Genomic DNA, 25,704 nt, shown 5'->3' with positions numbered 1-25,704 from the left:
GAAGTTTGAGAACCCTGCTCTGGGGCATTCCTTGGTTTCCAACTGAGGTTCCTGGGTTGGATGTTTTAGCCATGTGCTGAGATGCATCCAGGAGGAGATGCAGGTTTGGGAGGTGTCAGGAATGAGGTCAGCATAGCCAGAGGGTACCTCTCTTTCTGGCAAAATAGGGAGTCCCTTGTTGATCTGAGTCTTTTCCTCAGCACATGTGGCCCCACAGCCTTGAAGGGACCTAAGGGGTACCCCAGGCTTGAAGGGACCTAAGGGGTACTCGGGCTGAGCCTGGGCTCTTACACTCCCTCCCTCCCTGCTCAGCCTGGGTCCTCTGGTGGGCAAAGTGAAGGAGTACCAGGTGGAGACCATCGTGGATGCCCTCTGTGCCAACATGCGGTCAGACAAGGAGCAGCTCCGAGACATCGCTGGCATCGGCCTGAAGACCGTCCTGTCGGAGCTCCCCACTGCGGCCACAGGTACCCAGGTCCCAGGGACCAGGTGCTTCTGTTATTTGTCCTAGTTTATGATTGAAGAAGCAGAGGCTCAGTGGGGTGAAGGGACTTACCCCAGGTCAGCCTGGTAAGTAGCAGAGGATTCAGACTCACGTCTGCTTAACTTCATGGCTGTGTTTCAGAGATGCTCTTAGACTCTGCAGTTAACACAGTCTAACTAATGGCAGCTTGAAGACATGGGGAGTTGCTTTTCTCACTTAACTCGGAAGGGATCAGCCACTCCATTTTTGCAGCAATTTACCGAGAAGCTCAGTTAGGACAGGGCTAAAGTCTCTCCCCAGGTCTCTTGCCCTTTATAAGAAAAGTGCATGTTTCCCCAAAAGACACTGACCTGTATGCCACTGGCCAGAACATGGTCACCTGGCTCCTCCAGGCCGCCAGGGGTCTGGGAAAGACTCCTTGTTGGAAGGCAGAGGGCACAGGGATCAGATGTGAGGTGGGCCAGCCAGCAGGTCCGCCCTCAGTTCCTCAGCTCCCCAGCTGTCTCCTTTAGTTTGGCCGGACCCTGGGTCACACCTTGGACGTTGGACGTCCTGGCTTCTCTGGTCAGCACCATTTGGGGGTGGGGTGAGGGATGTGGCCTCAGGGATGCAACCAGAGCAAAGGCCAGCCACAGGTGGAGGCTGGCCCTGGGCCTCACTGCGCCCACCTTTCGCTCTGTGCAGGCTCCAGCCTGGCCTCCAACGTGTGCCGGAAGATCACCGGCCAGCTCACCAGTGCGATCGCCCAGCAGGAGGACGTGGCCGTGCAGCTGGAAGCCCTGGACATCCTTTCTGACATGCTGAGCAGGTGCGGGAGGCCACCCTGAGCAACGAGGATGGCAGGGAGGGGTGGCAAAGGCACAGGGAGGGACTCAGCTTCACAGAGCTGGCACTTACTGTACTGCAGGCCCTGTGCTCAGGGGCCTTTAATTGCCCCAGCAGTGTCCCAGGAGAACTTGACTGTCACCGAGTTCTCCTCACTACAGTCAGGACATGAGGAACCTAATAGCTGGGCCAGTGTTTTCAATTGCACTACAGTTTTCTAAAGTATTCATTCAGCTTCTCAAGATGTGAACACCTACCAGAAAAATGTCAGGTGCTAGACCAGTGTTGGGAGGATGGAGTTGGCTGGGTCTTGGCCGTCGCTAGGGAAAAGCTCCAGAGAAGGCAATGGCACCCCACTCCAATACTCTTGCCTGGAAAATCCCATGGATGGAGGAGCCTGGTGGGCTGCAGTCCATGGGGTTGCTAAGAGTCAGACACGACTGAGCGACTTCACTTTCACTTTTCACTTTCATGCATTGGAGAAGGAAATGGCAACCCACTCCAGTGTTCTTGCCTGGAGAATCCTAGGGACGGGGGAGCCTGGTGGGCTGCCATCTATGGGGTCACACAGAGTTGGACACGACTGAAGCGACTTAGCAGCAGCAGCAGCAGCAGCAGCAGCAGGGATAAGCTCACAGACATGTAAACCTGTGAGTGCAGTAAGAACAGCAGCACGGCTAAGAGCAGGACCAGTAGGAGCTCGGAGGAGGAGACCCTCACCCGACTGAGGAAGGGGGAACCTTCCCAGAGCGAGTCTAGTCAGCTGACTCTTCAAGGGTGGGCAGGGCTTGGCCAGGCGTGGGCGGGCATAGGGGGACCCTGGATGGGGAGGCTGCCCTCGGCCCAGAGGACAGAGGCCATCGAAGACATGGGGTCCCTGGAGGTTGTGGGGTATCATGTAGGGTGTCATAGCTTTTCTAGTAGGAGAGCAAATGAATAAATGAAACCCAGGAAAGAGGTCTGTGCCAGACAGAGAGAGATGGGAGGGTGAGGTCAATGTGTATGTGTGGAGTGAGAGGAAAGGTTTCATGTATGGGACAGGAAAGGCACAGGCCTGGCTTGAAGGAGGGATGGGAGCTGCCAGGGTGGGCATGGGCTGCGTTTATGTGTGCAGAAACCATTCTCTGCCGTTCCCTCTTGCCTTGAGCCCGGAGCTCAGCTCATCCCAGGGGCACTGGGGAGCCACTGGAGGAGTTAGGCAGAGGTACACTGGAGATCGGTCTGGCCTCAGTGAGTGTGAGTGAGTGAGGATGAGCATTGAGGCAAGGCCCAGACTCGGGGGAAGTCGGGAAAGCTCACTGGAGTCCCCCAGGCCCCAGTACATCTGGCTTCCTCCCCAGGTGGGCAGAGTGGGCTTGAGCAAAACCCTTCCCCTCTCTGCTTCCTCTCCTGTGATAATAAGTAATCACTTCACACAGTTGCAGGGTACCTTCCTGTTTACCTAGGGCCATTGGGTTGTCATAACGGGGAAGAAGCCAGGAGCCCATAGGGAGAGGGGAGGTGCCTGGCCCAGGCTGCCCGCCGGGTGGGCCCCGCCCGACGCCCCCTCCGGCTCCCCAGGCTGGGCGCTCCGCTGGGCGCCTTCCACGCCAGCCTCCTGCACTGTCTGCTGCCGCAGCTGAGCAGTCCACGCCTGGCCGTGCGCAAGCGGGCCGTTGGGGCGCTCGGCCACCTGGCAGCCGCCTGCAGCACAGATCTCTTCGTGGAGCTCGCCGACCACCTGCTGGACCGGCTGCCCGGCCCACGCGCGCCAGCCAGCCCCGCGGCGATCCGCACCCTCATCCAGTGTCTGGGCAGCATTGGCCGCCAGGCAGGCCACCGCCTGGGTAAGGGGGCGGGGCCCACGGTGAGGGGCGGGGCTAAGGACGGGGTGCTAGGCGAGGGGCGGGGCCTGGGCTAAGGGGCAAGGCCTGGGTGCGCTACCTCCTTGGTTAGGGGATGTGGTTGGGTGGGGAGGTGCGGAGGAGAGGGGCGGGGCCGGGGTGGGACTGGAGCGCCTGGAAGAGAAAGGGTGGGCTCAAGAGGCAGCCAGGTGGGCCCTGAGCTTGACCTGCTTCTGAGCCCTACCCAGAAGCTCGCGCGGGTAACTGTGAGTCATGCCCCCAGACTTAAGTAAAATATGTTCTGTCGTCCTATTTTGACAACTGTACCGTAATAACAACGTAGATGATTAACAAGGTTTTAATTTTTTTTTAATTTTTATTGAGGGATGACGTGTGTACAACACACCACACTAGTTAAAGTGTGCACTTCAGTGTGTTTTGACCTTTCCATATACCAGTGAAACTGCCACCACAATCAAGATGCAGAACGTTTCCATCACCCCTAGAACTTTCCTTGTGTCTCTTTGCAGCACATCCTTCCCAGGCCCCACCCTAGGGAACCATTGATCTCCTTTCTGTCACCAGAGGTTAGTTTTTTAGAAATGGAATTCAGCGATCAGGTTTGAATTTATTCTCAAACTCCTTGGAGTTAGTCTGGGCTAGAACAAGGCAGTGTAAGTGAGTGGCCACAGTGCCCTCCTGCCCCTCTGGCCCTCTCCCTGCAGGGGCCCTTACAAGCACACATGGAGACTCCAGCCTGCAGTCCAGATCTGTCCACGTTTCCCCAACGGCAGCCACCCTTAGAAGCGTGGACCTGGAAAAGAGACCTGCACAGGACCGGACATGGGTTCAGGGTTGACTGGGCAGGAAAGTAGGGAAGGGTGTAGCTGGAGAAGGGCTTAGCTGGAGTTCCTTGTGAAGCCCAGGGACCAGGCAGGGGGCCCCTCTGGCCTGGTCTATAAGAGCGGTGCCTGTCTCCTCACTTTCCTCACCCAGGGCTGCAGCCTAGCACAGGGAATAATCAAGAACATGAGTAATAGTTTTGACAACAGCTGCCACTTATTGAGTGCCTGTTCTGTGCCAAGCAGATCTTTATCTGCATTTTATCCATAATCTTGACAAACTCTGGCTGGTGGGCACAGTTCTCCCTACTGTGAAGATGAGTAATCTGAGGTTAAACAAGGGTTGTGTTGTGTCCAAGGTCCCATAGCTTAGATGGGGCCGAGTCGGGGCTACAACCCACATCTGCTGAAGCCTCTGAGGTACAGTTTGCAGTGGCCAAGGTGGCAGGGACAGGCACAGGCTGATTGCCGTGGGTTGGGAGAGCCCAGGAGATGGGCTGGCCTCGCCTCAGTGACCCACCTGGTTCTGCAGGGGCCCATCTGGACCGCCTGGTGCCCCTGGTGGAGGAGTTCTGCAACCTAGATGATGACGAACTTCGGGAGTCCTGCCTCCAGGCCTTTGAGGCCTTCCTGAGGAAGTAGGTGCAGCGGGGGTCCTAGAAATGGGGACCCTGGGGTTTCTTTGAGAAGTTGGTGGGGATGGAGTGGGCACAAGATGCTGGTCTCAAAGCAGTCAGATCTCGGGGCTCACCTCTGGGCTTCATCCCCCACCCTGTCCTGCCTGGGTCCAGCAGAGCCTCCCCCATCCCACCCACAGGTGCCCCAAGGAAATGGGCCCTCACGTGCCCAACGTGACCAGCCTCTGCCTCCAGTATGTGAAGCACGACCCCAACTATAACTACGACAGTGACGAGGACGAGGAGCAGATGGAGACTGAGGACAGCGAGTTCAGTGAGCAAGGTGGGTAGCCAACTTGTCTTTGGGCTGGTGGGTGGAAACGGGTTCAGCCTCCCCATGAATCCCCTAGCTGAAGACAGGGGACACCTTTGGTGCCCCCCATCCTGATCCCAACTCTTCCTGGGGCTCCAGTCCCACCCTTGGAAATCTAGATCCTCTGTCATCCCCACACTCTCTGACTGCACAGATCACGAGTGAGTCATGATAGCTGTTGTTTACTGAGCATCTCCTGATGTCCAAAGTGCCCTCTTATTTCATGTTCCTTACGATGAACCTGGAAAACCTGATATTTATTATCATGCCCATATTTCAGACAAGAAAACTGAGACTTAAAGATTTGCCTGAGATCACACAGCTAGGAAGTGGCATAGGTGGGACTTGAAGCTATGTCTGCCAGACTCCCCCATCTCATGCTGCCATCTCTGTACCTTTTTTTAAAAATTTATTTGGCCGCATCGTCTTAGTTGCCACACATGGGATCTTTGCTGTGTCATGTGGGGTCTTTCATTGCAGTGTGCAAGCTCCAGAGCATGTGGGCTCGGTTGCAGTGCACGGGCTTAATTGCCCCAAGTCATGTGGGATCTTGACTTCGTTCCCTGACCAAGGATCGAACCTGCATCCCCTGCATTGCTAGGTGGATTCTTAGCCACAGGACCACCAGGGAAGTCCCTCTGTACCCTTTGAGTTACGGTGTCCAAGAGCCATTGCTTTACCCCAGCCACGTGAAGCTCTGATGATGGACTGACTGGCACTGACAGGGAGAGATGCCTGGGTGGGGAATGGACTCAATAGCTTCTTTCCTTCTGTGCCTGTGGTCCTGTCTGTCACTCAGGGGGATGCCCCTGAACCCTGGAGGCACTGATGGAGGCGAGAGACTTAGGCCCCGGTGGGGCACTCGGAGCGAGATGCGGTGGCAGGAGATGAGATTGGACAGGCATGTAGGGGCCTCAAGTCGCAGGCCAAGGAGATTGGACATTTTCTTGTTAGTATGTAGGAGCTCTGGATGTTTCTCCACGGGTGATATGGGGTGGAGGTAACAAACAAGGGGCCATCAGGGGGACCATCTGCTGAGCTGATAAGGCATATCTGGGGGACCATCCCCCTGGCCCACCATGGCTTGTCCAGATGCAGTGCTCTGAGTCTGAGTTCTCTACAGAGCAGAGTGAGTAGGAACACGCTGGTCTTTGAGCCTGTGGCTGGGGTGTCCCTAGGTAGGACCGTCCTCTTCTGAGCCTCATATATGTCTCCACCATGTGTATGGGTGGGCCTTACTCAGCTCTGCTGTTTCTAGCTCTGTGTCCTCAGGAGAATCTCTCACCCTCTCTGAGCCTTACTCATATCTACAAAAGAGCCTCAAGACACCTTCATTCCTGAGGGGTGGTGAAGACTTGAGCTCTGGCCTCTGAGGGGAGCTTGGAGAGCAAAGAGCCATGCAAACACAGCTTCTCTCATCAGTAGTCCTGCTTGGAAACCAGAATCAGAACCCTGCCCAGGGCGGGGGAACTTTCGCCTCCCTTCTGAAAGCCAAGTAGATAAAACATCACACAGCCAGTCCTAAAACCAAAGGGCAGGTCTTATGCCCCAAATGGATCTCCTAAATCCTCACTTGGGAGTCAGTTTTTCCCGGATGCAGTCACAACAATTAAGGGAGGCAGATGGGGGGACCCTGGTTTACCTCCAGCTAGTTCCCTGCCTGGCACCATCCCCAGCACACAGCAGGTCCTCATTAACTTGGAGCAGGGAATGGCCACCCACTCCAGTATTCTTGCCTGAAAATCCCCATGGACAGAGGAGCCTGGCGGTTCAGAGAGTCGGACACAACTCAGCGATTAAGCAGCAACTTCTTAGTAGTTATAAGTAGTGACCATGGAGGCTTCCCTGGTGGCTCAGGAGGTAAAGAATCTGCCTGCAATGCAGGAGACCCAGGTTCAATCCCTGGGTCGGGAAGATTCCCTGGAGAAGGGAATGGCAACCCACTCCAGTACTCCTGCCTGGAGAATCCCATGGACAGAGGAGCCTGGCGGGCTACATGGAAAGGGGAAGCCCCACCCGAGCCCTCCTCGCTGCCCCCTCACTTCTCAACCCCTCTGTCCTGGAAGACCACCTGGGTGGGGCTGGCGGCTCCCCGCCTCGGGGCACAGGGCTCCACGGGTGTCCTGATTCCTGCCCTAGAGAGCGAGGAGGAGTACAGCGATGATGACGACATGAGCTGGAAGGTGCGCCGGGCAGCGGCCAAGTGCCTGGCAGCCCTGATCGACTCTCGGCCGGACCTGCTGCCTGACTTCCACTGTGCCCTGGCGCCCGCGCTCATCCAACGCTTCAAGGAGCGTGAGGAGAACGTCAAGGCCGATGTGTTCGGGGCTTACATTGCGCTGCTGCGGCAGACGCGGCCCCCGAAGGGGTGGCTGGAGGTCATGGAGGAGCCCACCCAGACCGGCAGCAACCTCCAGATGCTGCGAGGACAGGTGTGCCTGCCTACCCCCCCTTGCCCCCCACCTCACAGCCCTTCCCTCCGCCCACTGCCCCCCATCTATTGAGCACCTGCGGTGTGCCTGGTCGTTTGTATGAAGTGCCAGGACTGCACAGTCTCGGGCAGATAGCCAGTAGCACAAGTAGGGTTCCAGGCCACAGAAAGGGGGTTCAGTTTTATTCTAAGAGGGTAGAAGCCGCAGGAAGGGGAATATGGTATCCCATTCACATTTGAAAAAGTTCACTCTGGCTGCCGTGTGAGAAATGGACTGTAATGGCTGCAGCCATGTAGGTGAAAGGTAGGAGGTTGGACTTAAGAGCTAGTTTTTTGTTTTTTGTTTTAAAGTATTTACTTATTTAGGTATTTGTTTGGCTCCGTTGGGTCTTACTTGTGGCATGCAGAATCTTTAGTTGTGGCATGCCAGCTCTTAGTTACAGCATGTGGGATCTAGTTCCCCAACCAGGGATTGAACCTGGGTGCCCTGCACTGGGGGCACCGAGTCCTAGCCGCTGGATCACCAGGGAAGCCCCGAGACATAGTTTTTTGGGTTTGCAGATGGATGTGGAAGGTGAGGGGCAGGGAGATGTCATGTGACTTCTTGGCTCTGGCCAAAGCATGAAGTGCAGTCCCCGAGATGGTGGAGCAGGGCATTCGCAGAGTTCTGTTCTGGACATTTATTCTGTTTGAAGTCCTCGTTGGATGCCTGAGTTGAGATGTCAGGTGGGCAGGTAGCACACAAGTCTGGTGTCAGATGTAGATCTGGGAGTCATTGCTTCAGTGGAATCCGAACCCTGGGAGTGGGTGAGCTCATCAGGGAGGGAATCCAGCTGGGGAACAGAGAGGGGCCCCCCGATCTGGTGACCTTGAGCTGGCTACTTCTACTCTCTGCCTGTCTCCCAAGTGTCAGGTGGGCCCAGGACTAGTGCCTGCCTTAGAGGGTGAGTGTGGAATGAGGTGTCTGGCACAGAGCGAGTGATGGGGAGCTCAGGGTGGAATGATCCCCTCCACATGCTGGGGGTCCCTCCTTGTCAGGTGCCTGGGCAGAGCCCCTCAGTAGTGGGTGGGGTGTGTGGGTTCCTGGATGGTCACTGGCCTCCTCCTTGCCCCTGACTTGCCCACAGGTGCCTCTTGTGATGAAGGCCCTGCAGCGGCAGCTGAAAGACCGGAGTGCCAGGGCCCGCCAGGGCTGCTTCAGCCTCCTCACCGAGCTGGCGAGCGTCCTCCCGGGCAGCCTGGCAGAGCACATGCCCGTGCTGGTAGCAGGTAGGGTGCCCTGGAACCTGGGGTCTGCTCTTCCGGGCTTCTCCCCTGAACCCAGCCCCCAGCCCCCACTCCCTGCCATACCACCGTTCAGCAACCTACAGCGACTCCCCACTGCCAGCAGTGAGTACAGGGCTGGGGTGTGGCCCTCTGTGCTGTTTTCATGTAATTTTCTTGGCCTGTATCCTCAGCCCTGGCTCCAGCCGAGCTCTGACCTCTCAGAACCTGCTGCTGCGTAAGGGCCCAGGTGCTTGGGTCCAGCTCAGACGCCTGTGGGCCCCCATCCAGGGAGGGCTCAGTTGGGTCAGGGTGTGTGTCCTGGTAACCCGGGCACCCACCCCACAGGCATCGTCTTCTCGCTGGCGGACCGCTCCAGCTCCTCCACCATCCGGATGGACGCCCTGGCCTTCCTGCAGGGGCTGCTGGGCACAGAGCCGGCCGAAGCCTTCCAGCCCCACCTGCCCACTCTCCTGCCACCGGTGATGGCCTGCGTGGCTGACCCTTTCTACAAGATCGCAGCCGAGGCCCTGCTGGTGCTCCAGGAGCTGGTGAGGGCGCTGTGGCCACTGGACGGGCCTCGGAAGCTGGACCCCGAGCCCTACGTTGGAGAGATGTCCGCGGCCACCCTGGCCCGGCTTCGGGCCACGGACCTGGACCAGGAGGTGAAGGAGCGGGCCATCTCCTGCATGGGCCATCTTGTGGGCCACCTGGGCGACCGGCTCGGGGACGACCTGGAGCCGTCGCTCTTGCTCCTCCTGGACCGCCTGCGGAACGAGATCACGCGGCTCTCGGCTGTCAAGGCGCTGACGCTGGTGGCCATGTCCCCGCTGAAGATCAGCCTGCAGCCCATCCTGGCCGAGGCGCTGCCCATCCTGGCCTCCTTCCTGCGCAAGAACCAGCGGGCGCTGCGGCTGACCACGCTGGCGGCCCTGGCTGCCCTGGCCCAGAGCCAGGGCCCTGGTCTCCCACCGTCCGCCGTGAGGGCTGTGCTGGCCGAGCTGCCCGCCCTGGTCAGCGAGAGCGACATGCACGTGGCCCAGCTGGCCGTGGACTTCCTCGCTACCGTGACCCGCGCCCAGCCGGCCTCCATGGCCGAGGTCAGCGGCCCCGTGCTGGCCGAGCTGCTGCGGTTGCTGCGCTCGCCCCTGCTGCCGGCCGGGGTGCTGGTGGCCACTGAAGGCTTCCTGCAGGCCCTGGTGGGGACCCGGCCGCCGTGCGTGGACTACGCCAAGCTCATCGGCCTGCTCACGGCACCCGTGTACGAGCAGGCGGCGGAAGGCGGGCCCGGCCTGCACAAGCAAGTGTTCCACTCGCTGGCCCGCTGCGTGGCGGCCCTCGCCGCGGCCTGTCCCCAGGAGGCGGCGGGCACGGCCAACCGCCTGGTCGGGGAGGCCAGGTCGCCCAGCTCGAGCCCTGGGGTCAAGGTCCTGGCGTTCCTGTCGCTGGCCGAGGTGGGCCAAGTGGCTGGGCCAGGCCCACAGCGGGAGCTGAAGGCAGTGCTCCTGGAAGCCCTGGGCTCACCCAGTGAGGACGTGAGGGCGGCCGCCTCCTACGCGCTGGGCCGCGTGGGCGCGGGGAACCTGCCCGACTTCCTGCCCTTCCTCCTGGGGCAGATGGAGGCCGAGCCCCGGAGGCAGTACCTGCTGCTGCACTCGCTGCGGGAGGCCCTGGGGGCCGCCCAGCCCGACAGCCTGAAGCCCTACGCCGAGGACATCTGGGCCCTGCTGTTCCAGCGCTGCGAGGGCGCCGAGGAGGGCACCCGGGGGGTGGTGGCCGAGTGCATCGGGAAGCTCGTCCTCGTAAACCCTCCCTTCCTCCTGCCCCGGTTCCGGAAGCAGCTCGCTGCAGGTAGGGGCCCAGGGATGGGCAAAGGCAGCCCAGATTGAAAGTGGGCACTGCACCCAAGAGGTCCACACTGGGTAAGCTCGTTCAGGTGATGGGGGTCTGAGCATCATGGCGTTGATAAGAATGCAGAGGAGCCGTTAAAAACAGCGTTTCCTGAGACTTGGGGGCCTTTTCCAGGGGGCCCCTCTGGGACGGAGGGGACACAATTCTTCACGTGTCCTTCCAACAAGTAAACTTCTCAGGATGCCACTGGGCGTTGTCAGCAGCCACATGCCCCAGGCGAAGGTTAGTAAAGGCGGTTCTCTGAGGGGCCAGAAATGGAAGGCCACAGAATGCAGCTCGTTTCGGGGACCAGGAGCAAATGTAAATGTGGACTCAGAGGGGATGCCAGGCCCCATGGCTTGGAGAGGGCCAGGGACGGGGTGAGGAGGGCAGGTCTCATGTCGTGGGGTCAGAGCGCGTCAGGATGTTCCGCAGCTCAGGGAGGAAGAAGGGCAGGTGGACAGTGGGCTCTGGGGCAAGTCAAAGCCCCTGGGAATGAGAGGCCTCCAGGCCCAGAGCTGGTCTGCTGGTCTCCATGTGGTCAGCGGTGGGTTAGTTGCCATAATGCAGGCAGAGTGCTTGGTCTGGTGGGTGGTACCTAATTCGTACTGTTAGTATCTGCTCTCATTGCTGTGTTAGTGGTTCCAGTTGGGCCCTTACTGGGTGGCTGGTGTTGAAGCCGCAGCTCTGGCCCTCACTGCTGTGTGGACAGGATGACCGTGTTGAGAGTATCACCTGTTACACCCATAGGGATCTTCACAAGAAACCTTGGGAGGCGAGGTTCTCGGCATGAGAGGCAGTTTTTTTCCTTTTTTTTTTTTTAATTTTATTTATTTTCGGCTGTCCTGGGTGTTTGTTGGAGTGCACGGGCTTTCTCTAGTTGCAGTGAGGTGGGGCTGCCCCTGGTGTGGTGCTTATCATTGTGGGGGCTTCTCTTGTTGCAGAGCACGGGCTCAGTAGTTGTGGCACGTGGGCTTAGTTGCTTCTCAGCACGCAGGATCTTCCTGGACCAGGGATTGAACCCATGTCCCCTGCATTGCACGGTGGATTCTTAACCACTGGGCCACCAGGGAAGTCTGAGCCCTGCCTTTTCATAGCTCAGGTTTGCTTGGGCCTGCACCCACTGCTGAACCAGCTAACTGGCCACATTTCCTTTTTTACCACCAGCTGTGGGACGCTTCGAGCCAATCAGCTGCCTGGTACCAGCAAGTTCATGGGACTTCCTCTCTCTGCACGCCCCTCACTCTGGTCTCCATCTCACTGTCCTTGGCCTCATTTTTCTTAATTCACTTAATCCTACTTTACGTGTATTATCTTCACCAGCCACCCTGAGTCTTCTTAGGAGCCAGTCAGGGTGGAAAGAGAAAGAGGAAAAAAGCTGCAAGTCTGAAGTCTGTAACTCACTCCCTCATACCCAAGCATCAACTTGTAAACTTTGTCCTGAGTCTTGAACTAAAGTCTGTGGGTGGAAACAGCCTTAACCCATTCAGTGCTATGGGCTAGGGGGATGGGAGGTGGAGAGGAGAGAGAGATGGCCAATTAATTTCCTCCACCCTAATGGGAAGTGTATTTCCTTCCCTTTCTGCAGCTTCTTTACTCAGAAAGCAAGCAGAAAAGCAAAATTAAGTGATTTTAGCCTGTCTGAAACACAACTGCTCTCTCCTTAGAGAATGCAGGTTGCAGGAGGGCCCAGAGACAGCTCAGAAGCAGCTGGTAAATTCTGGACTTGCTGGGTGACCTTAGATCTGATTTTAACCTTTCTGGTCTCTTTTTCCGCATCTGTAAAGTGGAGATTAACAATAATTTTTGAAATTATTTTAACTAACATTATTATCAACCAGTGACCAGGATTAAGCCAAAGGATTAATTGAGATAATATGTCTAAAAAATATCTGAAAAATAGAACGCAGCTCCAAGGCCTGGGCAGAGGTCTTTTTTCGGGTTGAGCCCCATCTTGGGTTCTCATTCTCTGTTTGTGTCCTTGGGGTGCGTGCTTGAGAACCAGCAGTTGTACTGTCTCAGCTGTAGCTGGAATTCAGGAGCGACTGCGGGCTGCCAAGGAAAGTGGTAATTGACTTCCTCGAAGATGGATGTGTAGGGTTGCGTGGGAAGAGGTTCCGATCCCGTCTCCCACAGAGGCGAGGGGAAGCTTGGCGTCCCCCAGCGCTGGGGTGTCCAGGACCTGCCGTGCCCCCGCCAATGCCTCCCCTCCCGTCCCGCAGGTCGGCCACACACCCGCTGCACCGTCATCACGGCAGTTAAGTACCTCATCTCCGATCAGCCCCACCCCATCGATCCCCTCCTGAAGACCTTCATTGGTGAGCACCCCCTCCCCTCTGCCCACTTCGGTCCTCTCCACCCTGTTCTTGGTCTTGATTTTTCTTACTATTTTAAAAAAAAAAATTTTATTGGAGTGTAATATTACAATGTTGTGTTACTTTAGGGTGTACAGCAAAGTGAATCAGTTATATGTATACATAAATCCACTCTTTTTTCTTAGATTTTTTTATCCATATAGGTCATTACAGAGTACTGAGTAAAGTTCCCTCTGCTATACAGCAGGTTCTTAATAGTTATCTATTTTATATATGCTGCTCGTGTCCGACTCTATGCGACCCCATAGACGGCAGCCCACCAGGCTCCCCTGTCCCTGGGATTCTCCAGGCAAGAATACTGGAGTGGGTTGCCATTTCCTTCTCCAGTGCGTGAAAGTGAAGTCACTCAGTCGTGTCCAACTCTTAGCGACCCCATGGACTGCAGCCTCCCAGGCTCCTCCGCCCATGGGATTTTCCAGGCAAGAGTACTGGAGTGGGGTGCCATTGCCTTCTCCGATTTTATATATAGTCGTGTGTATATGTCAATCTCAATCTCCCAGTTTATCCCTCTCCCCTTTCCTTCTTGGTAACCACGTTTGTTTTCAACATCTGTAAGCCTGTTTCTGTTTTGTAAATAAGTTTATCTATATCACTTTTAAAAACTAGATTCCACATATGAGCAATATTGTATTTGTCTTTATCTGACTTACTTCACTCAGTATGACAATATCTTGGTCCATCCATGTTGCTGCCAATGGCATTATTTCATTCTTTTTTTGTGGCTAATAGCCCATTATGGGCTTCCCAGGTGGCACTAATGGTAAAGAACCCACCTGCCAATGCAGATTAGATGTAGGTGACACAGGTTTGATTCCTGGGTCGGGAAGCTCCCCTGGAGGAGGGCATGACAACCCACCCCAGTATTCTTGCCTGGAGAATCCCATGGACAGAGGAGCCTGGCAGGCTGCACTCCATGAGGTCGCACATGCATGCAATAGTCCAATATGTATGTGTACCACATCTTCTTTATCTACTCCTCTGTTGATGGACATGTTGGTTGATTCCATGTCTTGACTGTTGGAGATAGCGCTGCAGTGAACATGGGGATGAATGTATCTTTCCGAATTAGAGTTTTCCGCAGTTACATGTCCAGGAGTGGGATTGCTGGATCATATGGTAGTAATAGTTCTGTTTTTAGTTTTTAAAGGAACCTCTATACTGTACTTCATAGTGGCTATACAATTCATATTCCCCCCAGCAGTGTAGGAGGGTCATTTTATTGCCACATCCTTTCCGGCATTTATTGTTTGTACATTTTTTGATGATGGCCATTCTGACCAGTGTTAGGTGATAGCTCATTGTCATTTTGATTTGCATTTCTCTAATCATTAGTGACGTGGAGCATGTTTTGACCATCTGTATGCCTTCCTTGGAGGAATGTCTTTAGATCTTCTACCTACTGAAATATCTTCTTCCCCATCAAATTTTTGCACACTACATTTTGCATGTATTGTGGTTTCTTGCCTGAATAAATGATTATTGACAGTTATGACAATAACTTTTTAATTTCAGCATTCCTTCCATATTCATTAGTTTGCATTTTATTCTCAGGAATAACTTTTTGTTTTCCATTTTTTTATTCACTGATTTGTTTATATCATTATAGACTCAGGGATTTTTATTTCCTTCAGTGGATTATAATCTATTACTGTCTTTTATTTAGATTCTCAAGACTGTCTCACATTTAACCAGTGGGAGACTTTCAAGCTGGTTCCTATGTTCTGTTGACATGTTTCTATCATTCTTTTCACATATCCTTATCTTTTGCACAATAAGATGCTCCAGACCCATCTTGAACCTTTCCTGTCTCGTCCCTGGAATCAACCATTTCTCGAAGAAGCCCTGATTCCTTTTAGTGGAGGATGGTATTTATTATGTGTATTACACAGTAACCCCTGTATACACGGGTTACCTCCTGTTCTAGTCCAGCAACACAGGGCTCATGCTCGCCTTCTCCCTTTCCATGTACCCTTCTGTTATGGGAGAATGCCAGCTTCTATTTTCCACAAGATATTTATTCACTTAATCCTGGAATACACAGAAGGTAGTCATAAGAATTGCTAACCCTTATCTGTGAAAAATCAGTATTCATTTATAATTCTTTCATCTTTAGCCTGAGGGGCATCATGTCACAATACTTTGGAAGTTACTTAGATGAGTTGTTCTCCTTCATAACCTGGGTACTTATATCATTTGAAATAGTTTTTTTTTTTAGGGACCCCTCTCATTCTTGATTTATTTATTGAATACATAAAACATGAACATAGTCTTTAAAAAGTCTAACCTACACAAAAAAGGTGTATGCTCAAAGAAATGCTGTGTGACTTTGTGTAAGTCTCTTTACCTCTCTGATCTTCAGGAGTCTCATCTGAAATCACATCAAGGTAACATTTAGAGTCCTCACTCGCTGTTCTGCCATGTGCTTTTTAGACATGACCACATTTTAATCCTGAAACCAGTCCTGCAGTGTAGGTGCAGCTGTTACCCCCATTTTACAGATGAGGACATTGAGGTGGCTCAAGGTCCCACAGTAACCTCACGGTCAAGCACAGATTTAAACCCAGGCCACACTCAAGTCCACTTTCTTCTCTGGACTTTGTTGTGCAAAGCAGATCCTCAGAACACATCCATACCCGCCCAGCCAGGTCTGAGTGGAGCCCATTAACCAGAGAAGCGAGGTGGGGTGGGGACAGCTGGGTGTTTGGCTGTGGCTGTGGCGCCCCTCACCCCCGCTTCTGGTCTCGCTGCCAGGAGAGTTCATGGAGAGCCTGCAGGACCCGGACCTGAACGTGCGCCGGGCCACCCTGGCTTTCTTCAACTCCGCTGTGCACAACAAGCCCTCGCTGGTCCGCGACCTGCTGGACGACATCCTGCCCTTCCTCTACCAGGAGACAAAGATCCGCCGCGACCTCATCCGAGAGGTGAAGCCGGGGGAGAACACAGGCAGGAGCCCTCAGGCTGGACTGCTGGGGCTGGGGAGAGGGTTAGGGTCAGGTTCATCAGAGCAAGCGCTGGCCCACAGGGTCCACTCTGCCCCTCTATTTCCTGGCTGTGGAGCCTGGCCGGGGCAGCCCCAATCCTCTCTTAGCCTTAGTTTCTCCAAACAGGCCAAAGGAAAGACATAATGGGGTCCACATTATCGAGTTGTTGAGATGATTTAATGAGCTAAATCTTGCAAGCGCTCAGAACTGCTCCTGGCACACAGTCAGCGCTCATTAAATGTGGGCAACTCTTGTGATCACTTGACATTCAGTGTTCGAGGGATACCAGACCTGCGCCTGGGCGCCAGGACTCAGCTGGCCCAGACACAAGCCACGTTTGCTAATGGTCTCCTGATTATTGAAATTACTTAGAGCCCACGTGGTAAAGTTAGGATTTAAGAGGCAGAGAGTTAAAGTGACTTAATAGCCAAGTCCTTGCATGATATAAAGAGGTCTGAACCACCTAGCTTCTCGGAGAAAGATCCGATTCTGTTTAGAGAGATTAGGAAAGTTCCCCCAAAGGAGAAGGCATGTGAAGTGGGCTTTGAGGGGTGAGTACGAGTTTACCACTAAAAGCAAACCCTTGTGGTTTTAACAACGTCGAAGAGACCTGGATTTTTAATTCTGACTGAACTACTTACTAACTTGGGCTCGTCTCCTTGGGCAAGTTAACATTTCTGAGCCTTAGTTTCCTCATATATTAAACGGAGTTTATAGTAACACAGTCTTCCTGGGACTGTTGAGATGATTTGGTCAAGTGTCATCTTTCCAGCAGTCAGCACAGTGCCTGGCAGAGCATACCTGTTCAGTGGATTATAACTGTTATTAGAATTAGTTACTATTATCATTATCAAAAGGCATTGCAGGCTGAGCATAGGCGTGGAGACTGGAGAGTCTAAGGCATGATTTGGGGACAGGACACAGTACTGAATGAGAGGGAAGGGTGCACAGCGGGAGCCTGGGGAGGTGTCTTCCGTGCCCTGGGGTCACAGTCCCCAGCCCGTTTTCCTCCCACCCTCCTTCCTGCAGGTGGAGATGGGGCCCTTTAAGCACACGGTGGACGATGGGCTGGACGTACGGAAGGCGGCCTTCGAGTGCATGTACTCACTGCTGGAGAGCTGCCTGGGCCAGCTGGACGTCTGCGAGTTCCTGAACCACGTGGAGGACGGCTTGAAGGACCACTATGACATCCGGGTAGGAAGAGCCCCCGCCAGACCCACTGCCCATCTGTCCCCCATGCCCGCCCCAGGCACCCCCACGAAAGTAGTCGCTTTGTTCTATCTTTTTGGCTGCACAGTATGGCATGTGGGATCTTAGTTCCTCGATCAGGGATCAAATCCATGCCCACCCCCTGCACTGGAAGGCCAAGTCTTAACCACTGGACCACCAGGGAAGTCCCCCGCTTTGTTCTTTTCCAGTAAGAAAAAGAACCCAGTTCGCACACCTTTGGTGGGAGCGGGCAAGGCCTTGGGAGGCTGGTTTGGCCAGAACTACAAAAATAATAGAATTTAGAGACGTTTCATGTTTTTATTTCTTGATTTATTTGCGGCTGTCCTGGGTCTTCGTTGCTTCACAAGCTTTCCTCTAGTTGCGGCTTGCGGAGGCTACTTTCTAGTTGCGGCATGTGGCTTCTCATGTTGTGGAGCAGAGTGTAGGGTACTCCCAGTTCCTGGGCTCCAGAATGCAGGCTCTGGGGTTGTGGCTCCCGGGCTTACTTGCTCTGCAGCATGGGGACTCTTCCCACACCAGGGAATGAACCCGTCTCCTGCATATGCAGGTGGATTCTTTGCCACCGAGCCACCAGGGAAGCCCTAGGCACATTTCAAAGTGTGGAATTCACTCTGTGAACTGACTCCGTGGACTTGACTCCTAAACATACATTCCAAGAGTTTTAGGCGAGAGGTGGTTCTCCACAGCATGCTGGCAGCCACCAAATGCCTGCTCACGGGGAGCTGGCTCAGTGCACTGGGCGCCTCCCATCACAGATCCTGACACTGCTGCAGTGAGGTCTGTGGGCCGCCGTGGAAGGTGGCCCAGGCCCACTGTCAGGTGGAGAGTGAGTTGTAGAAGTTTGGGCCGTTTTATTACCTGTCGGGGAGACAGGTTTCACCTTCTGTCCTCTTGGAGCTTTTTAATACATATACAATGAGCATGAATCCCTTTTATAATGAAAAACCAATGTAAAATGATCAAGTCATTCATTGTATTTGTTTAGACAATAGAAGAGTGAATAAATGGAGTGGTAATCACCTGAAAGTTCCACACACTTAAGAGCCAGTGTTGTCAGTCTCAGTGTTTGCTGGGCAAACACACAAAAACGTTCCTTAGCCAGCCAGTATTTGGTGAGTGCCAGCAGAGATCAGTGCAACGGGCAGGCCGGCTGCTACTTTGAGGGTCGGGTCCAGACCTCTGCTCTCCCCCAGGGCCTGCTCCTTTCGGTCCTGGGCTATTTCACCAAGAACTGTCTTCCTTCCCCTGGTCAGATGCTGACCTTCATCATGCTCGCCCGACTGGCTACCCTGTGTCCTGTGCCCGTCCTGCAGAGGGTGGACCGGCTCATCGAGCCCCTCAGGGCCACCTGCACTGCCAAGGTAAGCCCCCTGCCCAGCCCTGGGTGTACCTGCTGGGTCCCCTGCAGATGGTACCATTTATTGAGAATCTCCAGAGATACAGGTGGTCTGTGAAACACTTTATGCAGTCATTATCATTGTCTTATTCTTACCATTCTATACACAGGAGAACAAAGGTTCAGAGAGGTTACTAAGGCTACACAGTAACTTGCAAAGCTGGCATTCAAACCTAGCTCTTTATTAAACATTTCCTGAGTGTCCGGCCTTGTGCAGCGTACCACCAGGCATGCAATACTGAACATGGTGGACTCCCTCCTCTCACATCCTAATGGGGAAACTGAGTCGGACACTTAGGATTCCTAGCTAGTGGGCAGTTACCCTGGAGTGCCTCAGGGTCCGGGGAGGACCTGGGGCAGAAGGCTCACGGAAAGCTGTGCATTGAGAAGAGCCTGTCACATCCAGGGGGACCCAATAGATGCCTGCCAAATGCAAGAACTAATTTGGGTTTTGGAAGGGTTCAAATTAACCAAGAAAAGGGCAGAGCCATTTGAATCCAGCACTGCCCAGCCCCAATGCCAAGCTCTTAACCTCTACCAGGAAGAGCCTGAGTGTCATCTGGGTTGAGTCACAGAGTGTCCTGAGAGCAGACCAGGAACCTGGACTTGATTCCATAAACAGTAGGGAAATTCCTGAGATTCTCTGAATAGGCGGGCAAGGTGGGAATAAGGCAACAGAGGGCAGGCGAGCCAACTTTGGGCTGGTAAGCAGGACGGGTTGCACTTGAGTGGGGGGGAGGGGTCAGCTAGCAGGCTGTCAGAACAAGCCATTCATCAAGTCCAGCGGTGCCAAGAGCCTACTTTAAGCACCGAAAATGAAGCTAGGAGATGGGGCATGAGCTGGGCAAGATGATAGGTGACCAGCTCATCGTTTCCACTTTAGGTCAAAGCTGGTTCCGTGAAACAGGAGTTTGAGAAGCAAGATGAACTGAAGCGCTCAGCCATGAGGGCAGTGGCTGCCCTGCTGACCATCCCAGAAGTGGGCAAGAGCCCCATCATGGCTGACTTCTCGTCCCAAATTCGATCCAACCCCGAGCTGGCTGCCCTCTTTGAAAGCATCCAGAAGGATTCCGTTTCGGCTCCCAGCACAGACTCCATGGAACTCAGCTAGCACCCACCCCCTGGGGACCCCGACATGCAAGGAGGCCCACCAGAGTCAAAGCCAGAGCCTCACCCTCCTACCACTGCAGGCCTCTACTCCTGCCCTTTCTCCATCTCCTGCTCGGGGCTTCCACCACCTTCTCCAGGGACCCCAACTCACAGGCTCTGTCAGAGCTGCCAACAGTTGGGCCCTTTAACTCAGGACAGTCATTCAGAGGGGGCGTGGTAGTCCTTCCAGGCCTCCCACGAAGATGGATGTGACTTCACACAGGTTAGCCTGGCTCCCTCCAGCCGGGGGTCCCTGCTCAGTGTTCAGTCTTTAGAAATACCCTCATGCTCACAGGAGGCAGGGGGCCGGCCTTCCTCCCCGCCGCTGTCCCAGACGTCGTCACTCCCCCGCTCCCCTTTCTCTATTTCACCTGTTCTGATCTGCCAAAAGTAGTGCTTTGGCTGGGCATCTGAAAAACTCAAGATACCTCTATGAGCTCTTCACACTTTAGAATCCAAAATGCTTTACAGTTTTGCAAGGCCAGGTGGGTTGGGTAGGAAATAAGATGTAATTTTTTTTCTAACCCCCAGACTCTTATGTAGCAAATGTGTCACCGGGTGGTTTGTGAACCGTCCTCTTTACTTTTTAGTATCAAGGACACAGAAACAGTAAACGTCAGGCCAAAGAATTTTCTGCCATCCCAGGTCAATAAAGGACAGACCCTGGATCACCATTATTTTCTCTGCACAATTCCTCTCCTCAGTAGTCAAGACTTGTCAGAATGCTTCCCACGTCTTTCAGAGAAATGAAATGACCAATAATTTACTCAACAAATGTTTTGTCAGATTAGGTTCTGAACAGGACCCAGTCAATCTGAGACATCTATCTACTACAACTATGGGTTTAAACCCAATCCTGTGCCAGTGCCACATGCCCTGTCCCACGTGACACGTGCTGCTTAAACCATGTGTTGGAAAAATGGTTCATAAAAATCCATGAAACAGCTGAACTCTAGCTATTGTTACCTGAGATCTAAGGCTGCAGTTGAAAGGGAAACCTGATTGTCCTCAGTCTTCCTAAGAACCACACGGGGTAACTTCTGTTCTAACTTTACAAAGTGAGGCTAAAAATGACTACCTGCTCCAAGTGTAAGGTCCTTCCATCTGGGTCTCAGAACCGACCCTGGTCTGAGCAGATCACGGGTCCTTTACAAACACCCCTTCCTAACAGAAGGTTCCAGAGAGCATGAACAGGCAGAAGACCAATCTGTGGCAAGCTGTCATACTGAAGACTAAGAACCAAGGGGGAGATGCCAGATGGTCGGGTTTTATGCTTTTATTACCACAAACAAAATGTGCACACGAGCTGTCTATTCATTTTCCTCGCTGCGCAGTCTGGCATTGGGATTGGTGATTCTGATGGCCAGCTGGGCTGCTCTTTCCACAATGGCCTTGCGGTTCTTGGAGGAGACGTTGTGAGCAATCTCAGCACAGTAAGATCTGGGAGAGACAATCAGTACACGGGTAAGGAGGCCTGCCTGGAAGGCACACGGTGTTCCAGTGGGAGGGTGAGAGCTTTGGCTCTTTTGCTTTTAGAGCCACAGCACTGAAGGCAGGGGCTGCAGACTCACCTAATTCCATGGTACTAGCAGCAAGCTTCTAAGTGTTCCCTGGTAGTGACTCCTCTCACTGAATCCTCCCAGCAGCCTTGTAACCCAGGCATCACCTCCATTTTACAGACAGGGAAACCAAGGCCCACAAGGTGGAAGTGAATTCCCAAGTCACACCCAGGCCAGGATGGCTCAGCCCTCTGGGCCAACTGCACAGCTCAAGGCAGTCTCAGGGAGCTTGGCCTTGCCAGTGAAAAGTTCAGGTAAACCTTCTGCAAAGCAACTAACAACCAAAATGCAACAGTCTGATTAAGCCAGGGGCTCCCCTCCCAGACCATAAGCATCGTTTGCTGCAGACAAAATTCAAGCTGAAAAGTAACAATGTCTCGACTCACCCAGTGAATGACAACACCGAACAATTCCTGAGCACTTGCCAGGTACTGGTCTATTCATTCCTTTGCAGCCACATCCCACCCCAGATTGTCAACAAATTGGTCTCATGAGCACATTTCAGCAAGGAAATGCCATTAACAGTGGATTAAGACAAGACACTCTACACCCCTGGAGGAATTTCAGCAGACTCTAAAGGCAGCAGGCAGTTAAGAACTCTGCAGGAAAATAGCTTCACAGTAAGAGACAAACCAATCCAGACAGAGAACTGCTTTGTTTTAAAGTCTACTCATGCCAGTATCTTAAAGGAGACTTAAGTTGTATCACACTTTCCATCTTTAAAAAAAACACACAAAAAACACTCAGGTCCTCATCCATGTGTATTTAATAAGCACGATCCCAGTGCACGTATTTAAAATAGTTTCCTCTCTGCTTGGGCATCTCCCATACATGACCACTGCTTTTAATGCAGGCACAACACGCCACCTGGTGCTCGTACCCCCACCATTCACCAGTGATATGTTCAGTTACTGCAACGATCAATGTAAGTTTCAGTTATTTAAAGATAAATGCCCAGAAATGGAATTTGTGAATTAGATGCAGAGTATTTCTGTGGCTACTGATAACAGACTGCCATGGTACTATTAAAAACACACCTATCTTTATGGCAACTGGCAACATATGCAACACAATCTTTGCTACACAAAAGGGATTAAACCGAACCATTCTGTCACAGTTCTCTACCAACCTGCTAACTCCGTGCGCTCTGGGCATCCAACATTAATTCCTAAGCCCATCCTTTCCAAAATACTTCCAGCATTTTAATGCCTAACTTCCTGACCTAGAGAAACTCAACAGTAAGTGAGAATACTGGTTGGTTGTTACTTGTGCCTGCAATTACTACAGGTAGGGGAAAAAAACACACTCTCCTCCGCTTAACCAAAACATACCGCTTCCCCCAATCCAGATCAAAACTGTGTCTAAATCACCCCCCATGAAAAAGCTTTTCTCATCCCACTGCCCTAAGAAGACCATAGGTCATTTATACACAGTGCTCCCCAAGCGTCTACATTCCTCAGAACATGTGCTGTCCTCTGCCTGCGGCCTCTCCCTTCTCCACATCAGGGCCCCAAGAGGCAGCAACTCCTCTACTCCTGCAGCCCTCTGAAGATTCCTGTGGCCACAGCACTAAGGATCCCTTGGGTCGGGGGCTCTATTTCATCCCTGCCCCCCCCCCCCCCCCCCACATAAGTAATGTTCTGAAAACCACTGCCAGAGGATGCTGCAGTGCCAAGCAAAGCCATTACCTCTTTTCAGGTCCCAGGCCTCTACACTTTCAGGGCACCACCCCCCACTGCCCCCCAGCAAAGGAAACATTCTGGAGTCCCCAACAAGCATCCTCCAAGCTCCTGAGGACACAAGACTCCTCCAAATGCATTCTAGAAGGTCTAGAGTCGCCTGCCCAAACCGATCTCACATGCTGGCTTCTGACACCTGAACCCAGAGGTGAGACCCAACTCACTTGTTGCACATCAGCAGCACCTCAAGCTCCTTGACGTTGTGGACCAGGAACTTCCGGAAGCCGCTGGGCAGCATGTGCTTGGTTTTCTTGTTGCTCCCGTAACCGATATTGGGCATCAAGATCTGGCCCTTGAATCTTCTGCGCACCCTGTTGTCAATGCCTCTGGGCTTCCGCCAGTTCCGCTGAAAGAAAACACATTGTTAGTGTCTGTGAAGACACCAACTCTGCCTTCAGGAGAAAAAAGGGGGCCAGATGAAAAGAAAATGTGCCAAACTCTAGTTGTCTTTGGGTAACAGGATTTCATAGGAGCTCCTACATTTGACCAGCACAAATACACACCTACATTCACACCCCTTCCAAGCAAAGGAAAAGCAAGTTACATATCCATGAACCGTGACAGGCCTGTGTACTAAGATGAGGAGCCTGGCTTTCAACATCACACTCAGCACCTAAGTTTTCCCACCTATGCAGTAAGTATAATCTCTCCCTCATATTGTTATCAAGCCACCTGAGATGTAACTAATATAAGCTTCTAGATACCTCAAAACAGGCCCATGCCCTGTGTCATTTAAATTTCAATTTACACATCAAGGGACTGAGTGTCAGTGAGGCAGGGACACCTGGGGTTCTAGAGAGCCCTGCCACCAGCCAGACCAGTCATCTAGCAAAGCTCAGAAACCCAACAGCCTGTTTAGGAACCATCTATCTTCACCCAACACACACTTCCATCCTGGGCCACATACCTTGATTTTGACATATCGGTCTGATTGATGCCTAATGAACTTCTTGGTCCTCTTTTTGACGATCTTAGGCTTCACGAGGGGTCTGAGGGCGGCCATGATGCCTTCAAGAAAGAGGCAAGAGACCACGTCAAAGATGACTTCTTGGAACGAGGCTTTCTCAAGCCCTGACCCGGGGGCTTGAACTCTTGTTGCAGAGTGTCTTCCAATCACCAGATACTGAGCAAACTGGGAATGGAATGGGTACCTCTGCCAGGCTTGCTTTCCCTCCCGACTCCGAAGCTGGCAGAATACAAGCCATTCTCCAGATGCGATCCTGGGAGGTTAGGGAGTCACCCTGCACAGTCAGAGCCAAGAGAGAATGCTGCCAAAGGGGGCATCCTCGAAGGTCAAGACGCAGTTTCACATTCCCAGAGATCCTGACGCTACCAGAATTTCGGTTAATTACACTATTGGACTCGCAGCTCGGCTTTTTTTGGCGGTCCCGCCACAGCAGCAACCCCAGGGCCAGAAACTGGAGGAGGAGCGCCAAACAGTGGAAACAGACAAATACACGTGAGTAGACAGGGCTGAGCGAGGTGATCCGAGGACTCGAGCCAGGGCAATCAGGCCGCAACCCTCCCAGTCGCTCCACAGCCCCCTAAGACCCCCGCATAGTCTGGCCCCAACCAGCGCCCTGCGCCCTCAGGGCTCAAACAAGCTGTCCGCAGCTCTGACTGACCCCAGGCGGCCTCCGTTGGAGCACAAGCGGCCCTGGGAAGCGAACCTCCATCACCCGCAGGGCCGCTTCGCTCGGAACTTGTACGCGCTCCAGCCAACCAAGAAGGGCAATGCCCACCCAAACGACTGCTGGGAAGGACGAGCTTTCCCGACAGGCGGCGAAGGGGCCAGAGGCAGGCCGCAGAGACGCGGATGGCCAACGATTAACACTCACCGAATCAGAGATGGCTGCCACCTCCGTAGGCAGCGCCGGGGAAGAGAGAGGACGGTGCCGCGCGGGGGCCGATGGGACGTCACTTCGCATCCTGACAGAGAAAAGGCAAGCACTTCCGGCGTTTAGCCCTTCAAAGATACTAAAGACACGTCAGAGAAATAATACTGAAAAAAAGCCGAGGCTGCGTGTGTTTTTCTAGTTATTAATATCTAGGAGTAGCACTAAAAATTTTCATGCCTTCAGTTGGGACCGCATAAAAATTTGAAATTCTTTTTGGAACTTCCAAGACCTGGTGAGGCGGCATTCACTTCCGCCAGGAATTGAAGCCGTCCCTCCGGAGGATAATCCAATTTTCAGATTATTTCTGCCCGCGTTTCTTCTTCCGAAGTGCGCCTCCTTGTGGCCAGGAGAGAGCAAAACATAGACTTCTAATAATTCTCTCACGTAGACTGTTAAAACACTCTTTCGGTGGGTTGCGCGCGCGCACACACACACACAAATCCACACTTCTAACCATTAGGCTAGACTAGATGGTCTGGTTATGCATTGTTCTTGGTTTGTTGAATTTTAGCTTTTGTTTTTAACATTAATGTGAAAATCAAATTTCAAGAGAAAGGAAAACGGCCTTTGATTCCAAGGCCTGAACACAATACGGATGTCTTGTCATCAGCGATCTTGGTAGTGACACAGCCAGACGGAGACAGAAGCTGAGATGGATTGATTGTGTTGTTGACTGCGTGATGGGTGAGAAGGGAAGGGAGTGTTGACAACTCCTTGGTGAGATTTTGACTGTGGAGGGGGAGTGTGAGGAGACCCGGAGACGTGAGATGGGAGTTGTGAAGGGAATGTCTTGTCCAAAATCACATCGCTGGCGGCACCACACCTCAGG

The 25,704-nt window shown here is 53.2% G+C and overlaps 2 protein-coding genes and 1 non-coding gene across 5 annotated transcripts in view; 1 reads left to right on the top strand and 2 right to left on the bottom strand.

Moving 5' to 3' along the window:
• CAND2 (cullin associated and neddylation dissociated 2 (putative)) overlaps nucleotides 1–20,354 on the top strand; it is a 28,632-nt gene extending 8,278 nt beyond the window's left edge. Inside the window, exons 3-15 of the mRNA XM_055558464.1 lie at nucleotides 313–467; nucleotides 1,169–1,292; nucleotides 2,870–3,135; nucleotides 4,507–4,612; nucleotides 4,792–4,934; nucleotides 7,104–7,396; nucleotides 8,523–8,664; nucleotides 9,007–10,509; nucleotides 12,771–12,866; nucleotides 15,675–15,844; nucleotides 16,934–17,098; nucleotides 18,388–18,495; nucleotides 19,414–20,354. Coding sequence (XP_055414439.1) covers nucleotides 313–467; nucleotides 1,169–1,292; nucleotides 2,870–3,135; nucleotides 4,507–4,612; nucleotides 4,792–4,934; nucleotides 7,104–7,396; nucleotides 8,523–8,664; nucleotides 9,007–10,509; nucleotides 12,771–12,866; nucleotides 15,675–15,844; nucleotides 16,934–17,098; nucleotides 18,388–18,495; nucleotides 19,414–19,641 — 3,499 coding nt within the window. The 3' untranslated portion in view covers nucleotides 19,642–20,354. The remainder of the gene's footprint in view (nucleotides 1–312; nucleotides 468–1,168; nucleotides 1,293–2,869; nucleotides 3,136–4,506; nucleotides 4,613–4,791; nucleotides 4,935–7,103; nucleotides 7,397–8,522; nucleotides 8,665–9,006; nucleotides 10,510–12,770; nucleotides 12,867–15,674; nucleotides 15,845–16,933; nucleotides 17,099–18,387; nucleotides 18,496–19,413) is intronic.
• Nucleotides 20,355–20,940: 586 nt separating this feature from the next.
• RPL32 (ribosomal protein L32) lies at nucleotides 20,941–24,958 on the bottom strand. Of its 3 annotated transcripts, none has more exons than XM_055558473.1 (4): nucleotides 24,816–24,958; nucleotides 23,885–23,985; nucleotides 23,142–23,323; nucleotides 20,941–21,119 (listed from the first exon to the last, which is right to left on the bottom strand). In XM_055558473.1, the coding sequence occupies exons 2-4, from the start codon at nucleotides 23,978–23,980 to the stop codon at nucleotides 20,990–20,992; spliced, it is 408 nt and encodes a 135-aa protein (XP_055414448.1). In that variant the 5' UTR covers nucleotides 23,981–23,985; nucleotides 24,816–24,958; the 3' UTR covers nucleotides 20,941–20,989. The 3 variants fall into 3 exon arrangements, with proteins under 3 accessions (XP_055414448.1, XP_055414449.1, XP_055414450.1); XM_055558474.1 differs by having other exon boundaries at nucleotides 24,720–24,834; XM_055558475.1 differs by lacking the exon at nucleotides 24,816–24,958 and adding an exon at nucleotides 24,603–24,625.
• On the bottom strand, nucleotides 24,068–24,207 carry LOC129635619 (small nucleolar RNA SNORA7). Its single transcript, XR_008706383.1, has one exon. It is a non-coding gene; the product is annotated as a small nucleolar RNA SNORA7 (small nucleolar RNA).
• Nucleotides 24,959–25,704: the final 746 nt, after the last annotated feature.

This window comes from Bubalus kerabau, chromosome 20 (genome assembly GCF_029407905.1).
Source record: "Bubalus kerabau isolate K-KA32 ecotype Philippines breed swamp buffalo chromosome 20, PCC_UOA_SB_1v2, whole genome shotgun sequence".
In the NCBI taxonomy this organism is placed as follows: Eukaryota; Metazoa; Chordata; class Mammalia; order Artiodactyla; family Bovidae; genus Bubalus; species Bubalus kerabau.
This window is presented reverse-complemented; position numbering and strand designations above follow the sequence as displayed.

Excerpts from the sequence above, each read along its gene's own strand:
- RPL32 (XM_055558473.1), bottom strand. The coding sequence starts at position 23,980 with ATGGCCGCCCTCAGACCCCTCGTGAAGCCTAAGATCGTCAAAAAGAGG. Across the intron at positions 23,324-23,884 it reads ACCGATATGTCAAAATCAAG|CGGAACTGGCGGAAGCCCAG; the intron begins GTATGTGGCCCA and ends GTTTTCTTTCAG. Across the intron at positions 21,120-23,141 it reads GTGCTGCTGATGTGCAACAA|ATCTTACTGTGCTGAGATTG; the intron begins GTGAGTTGGGTC and ends TGTCTCTCCCAG.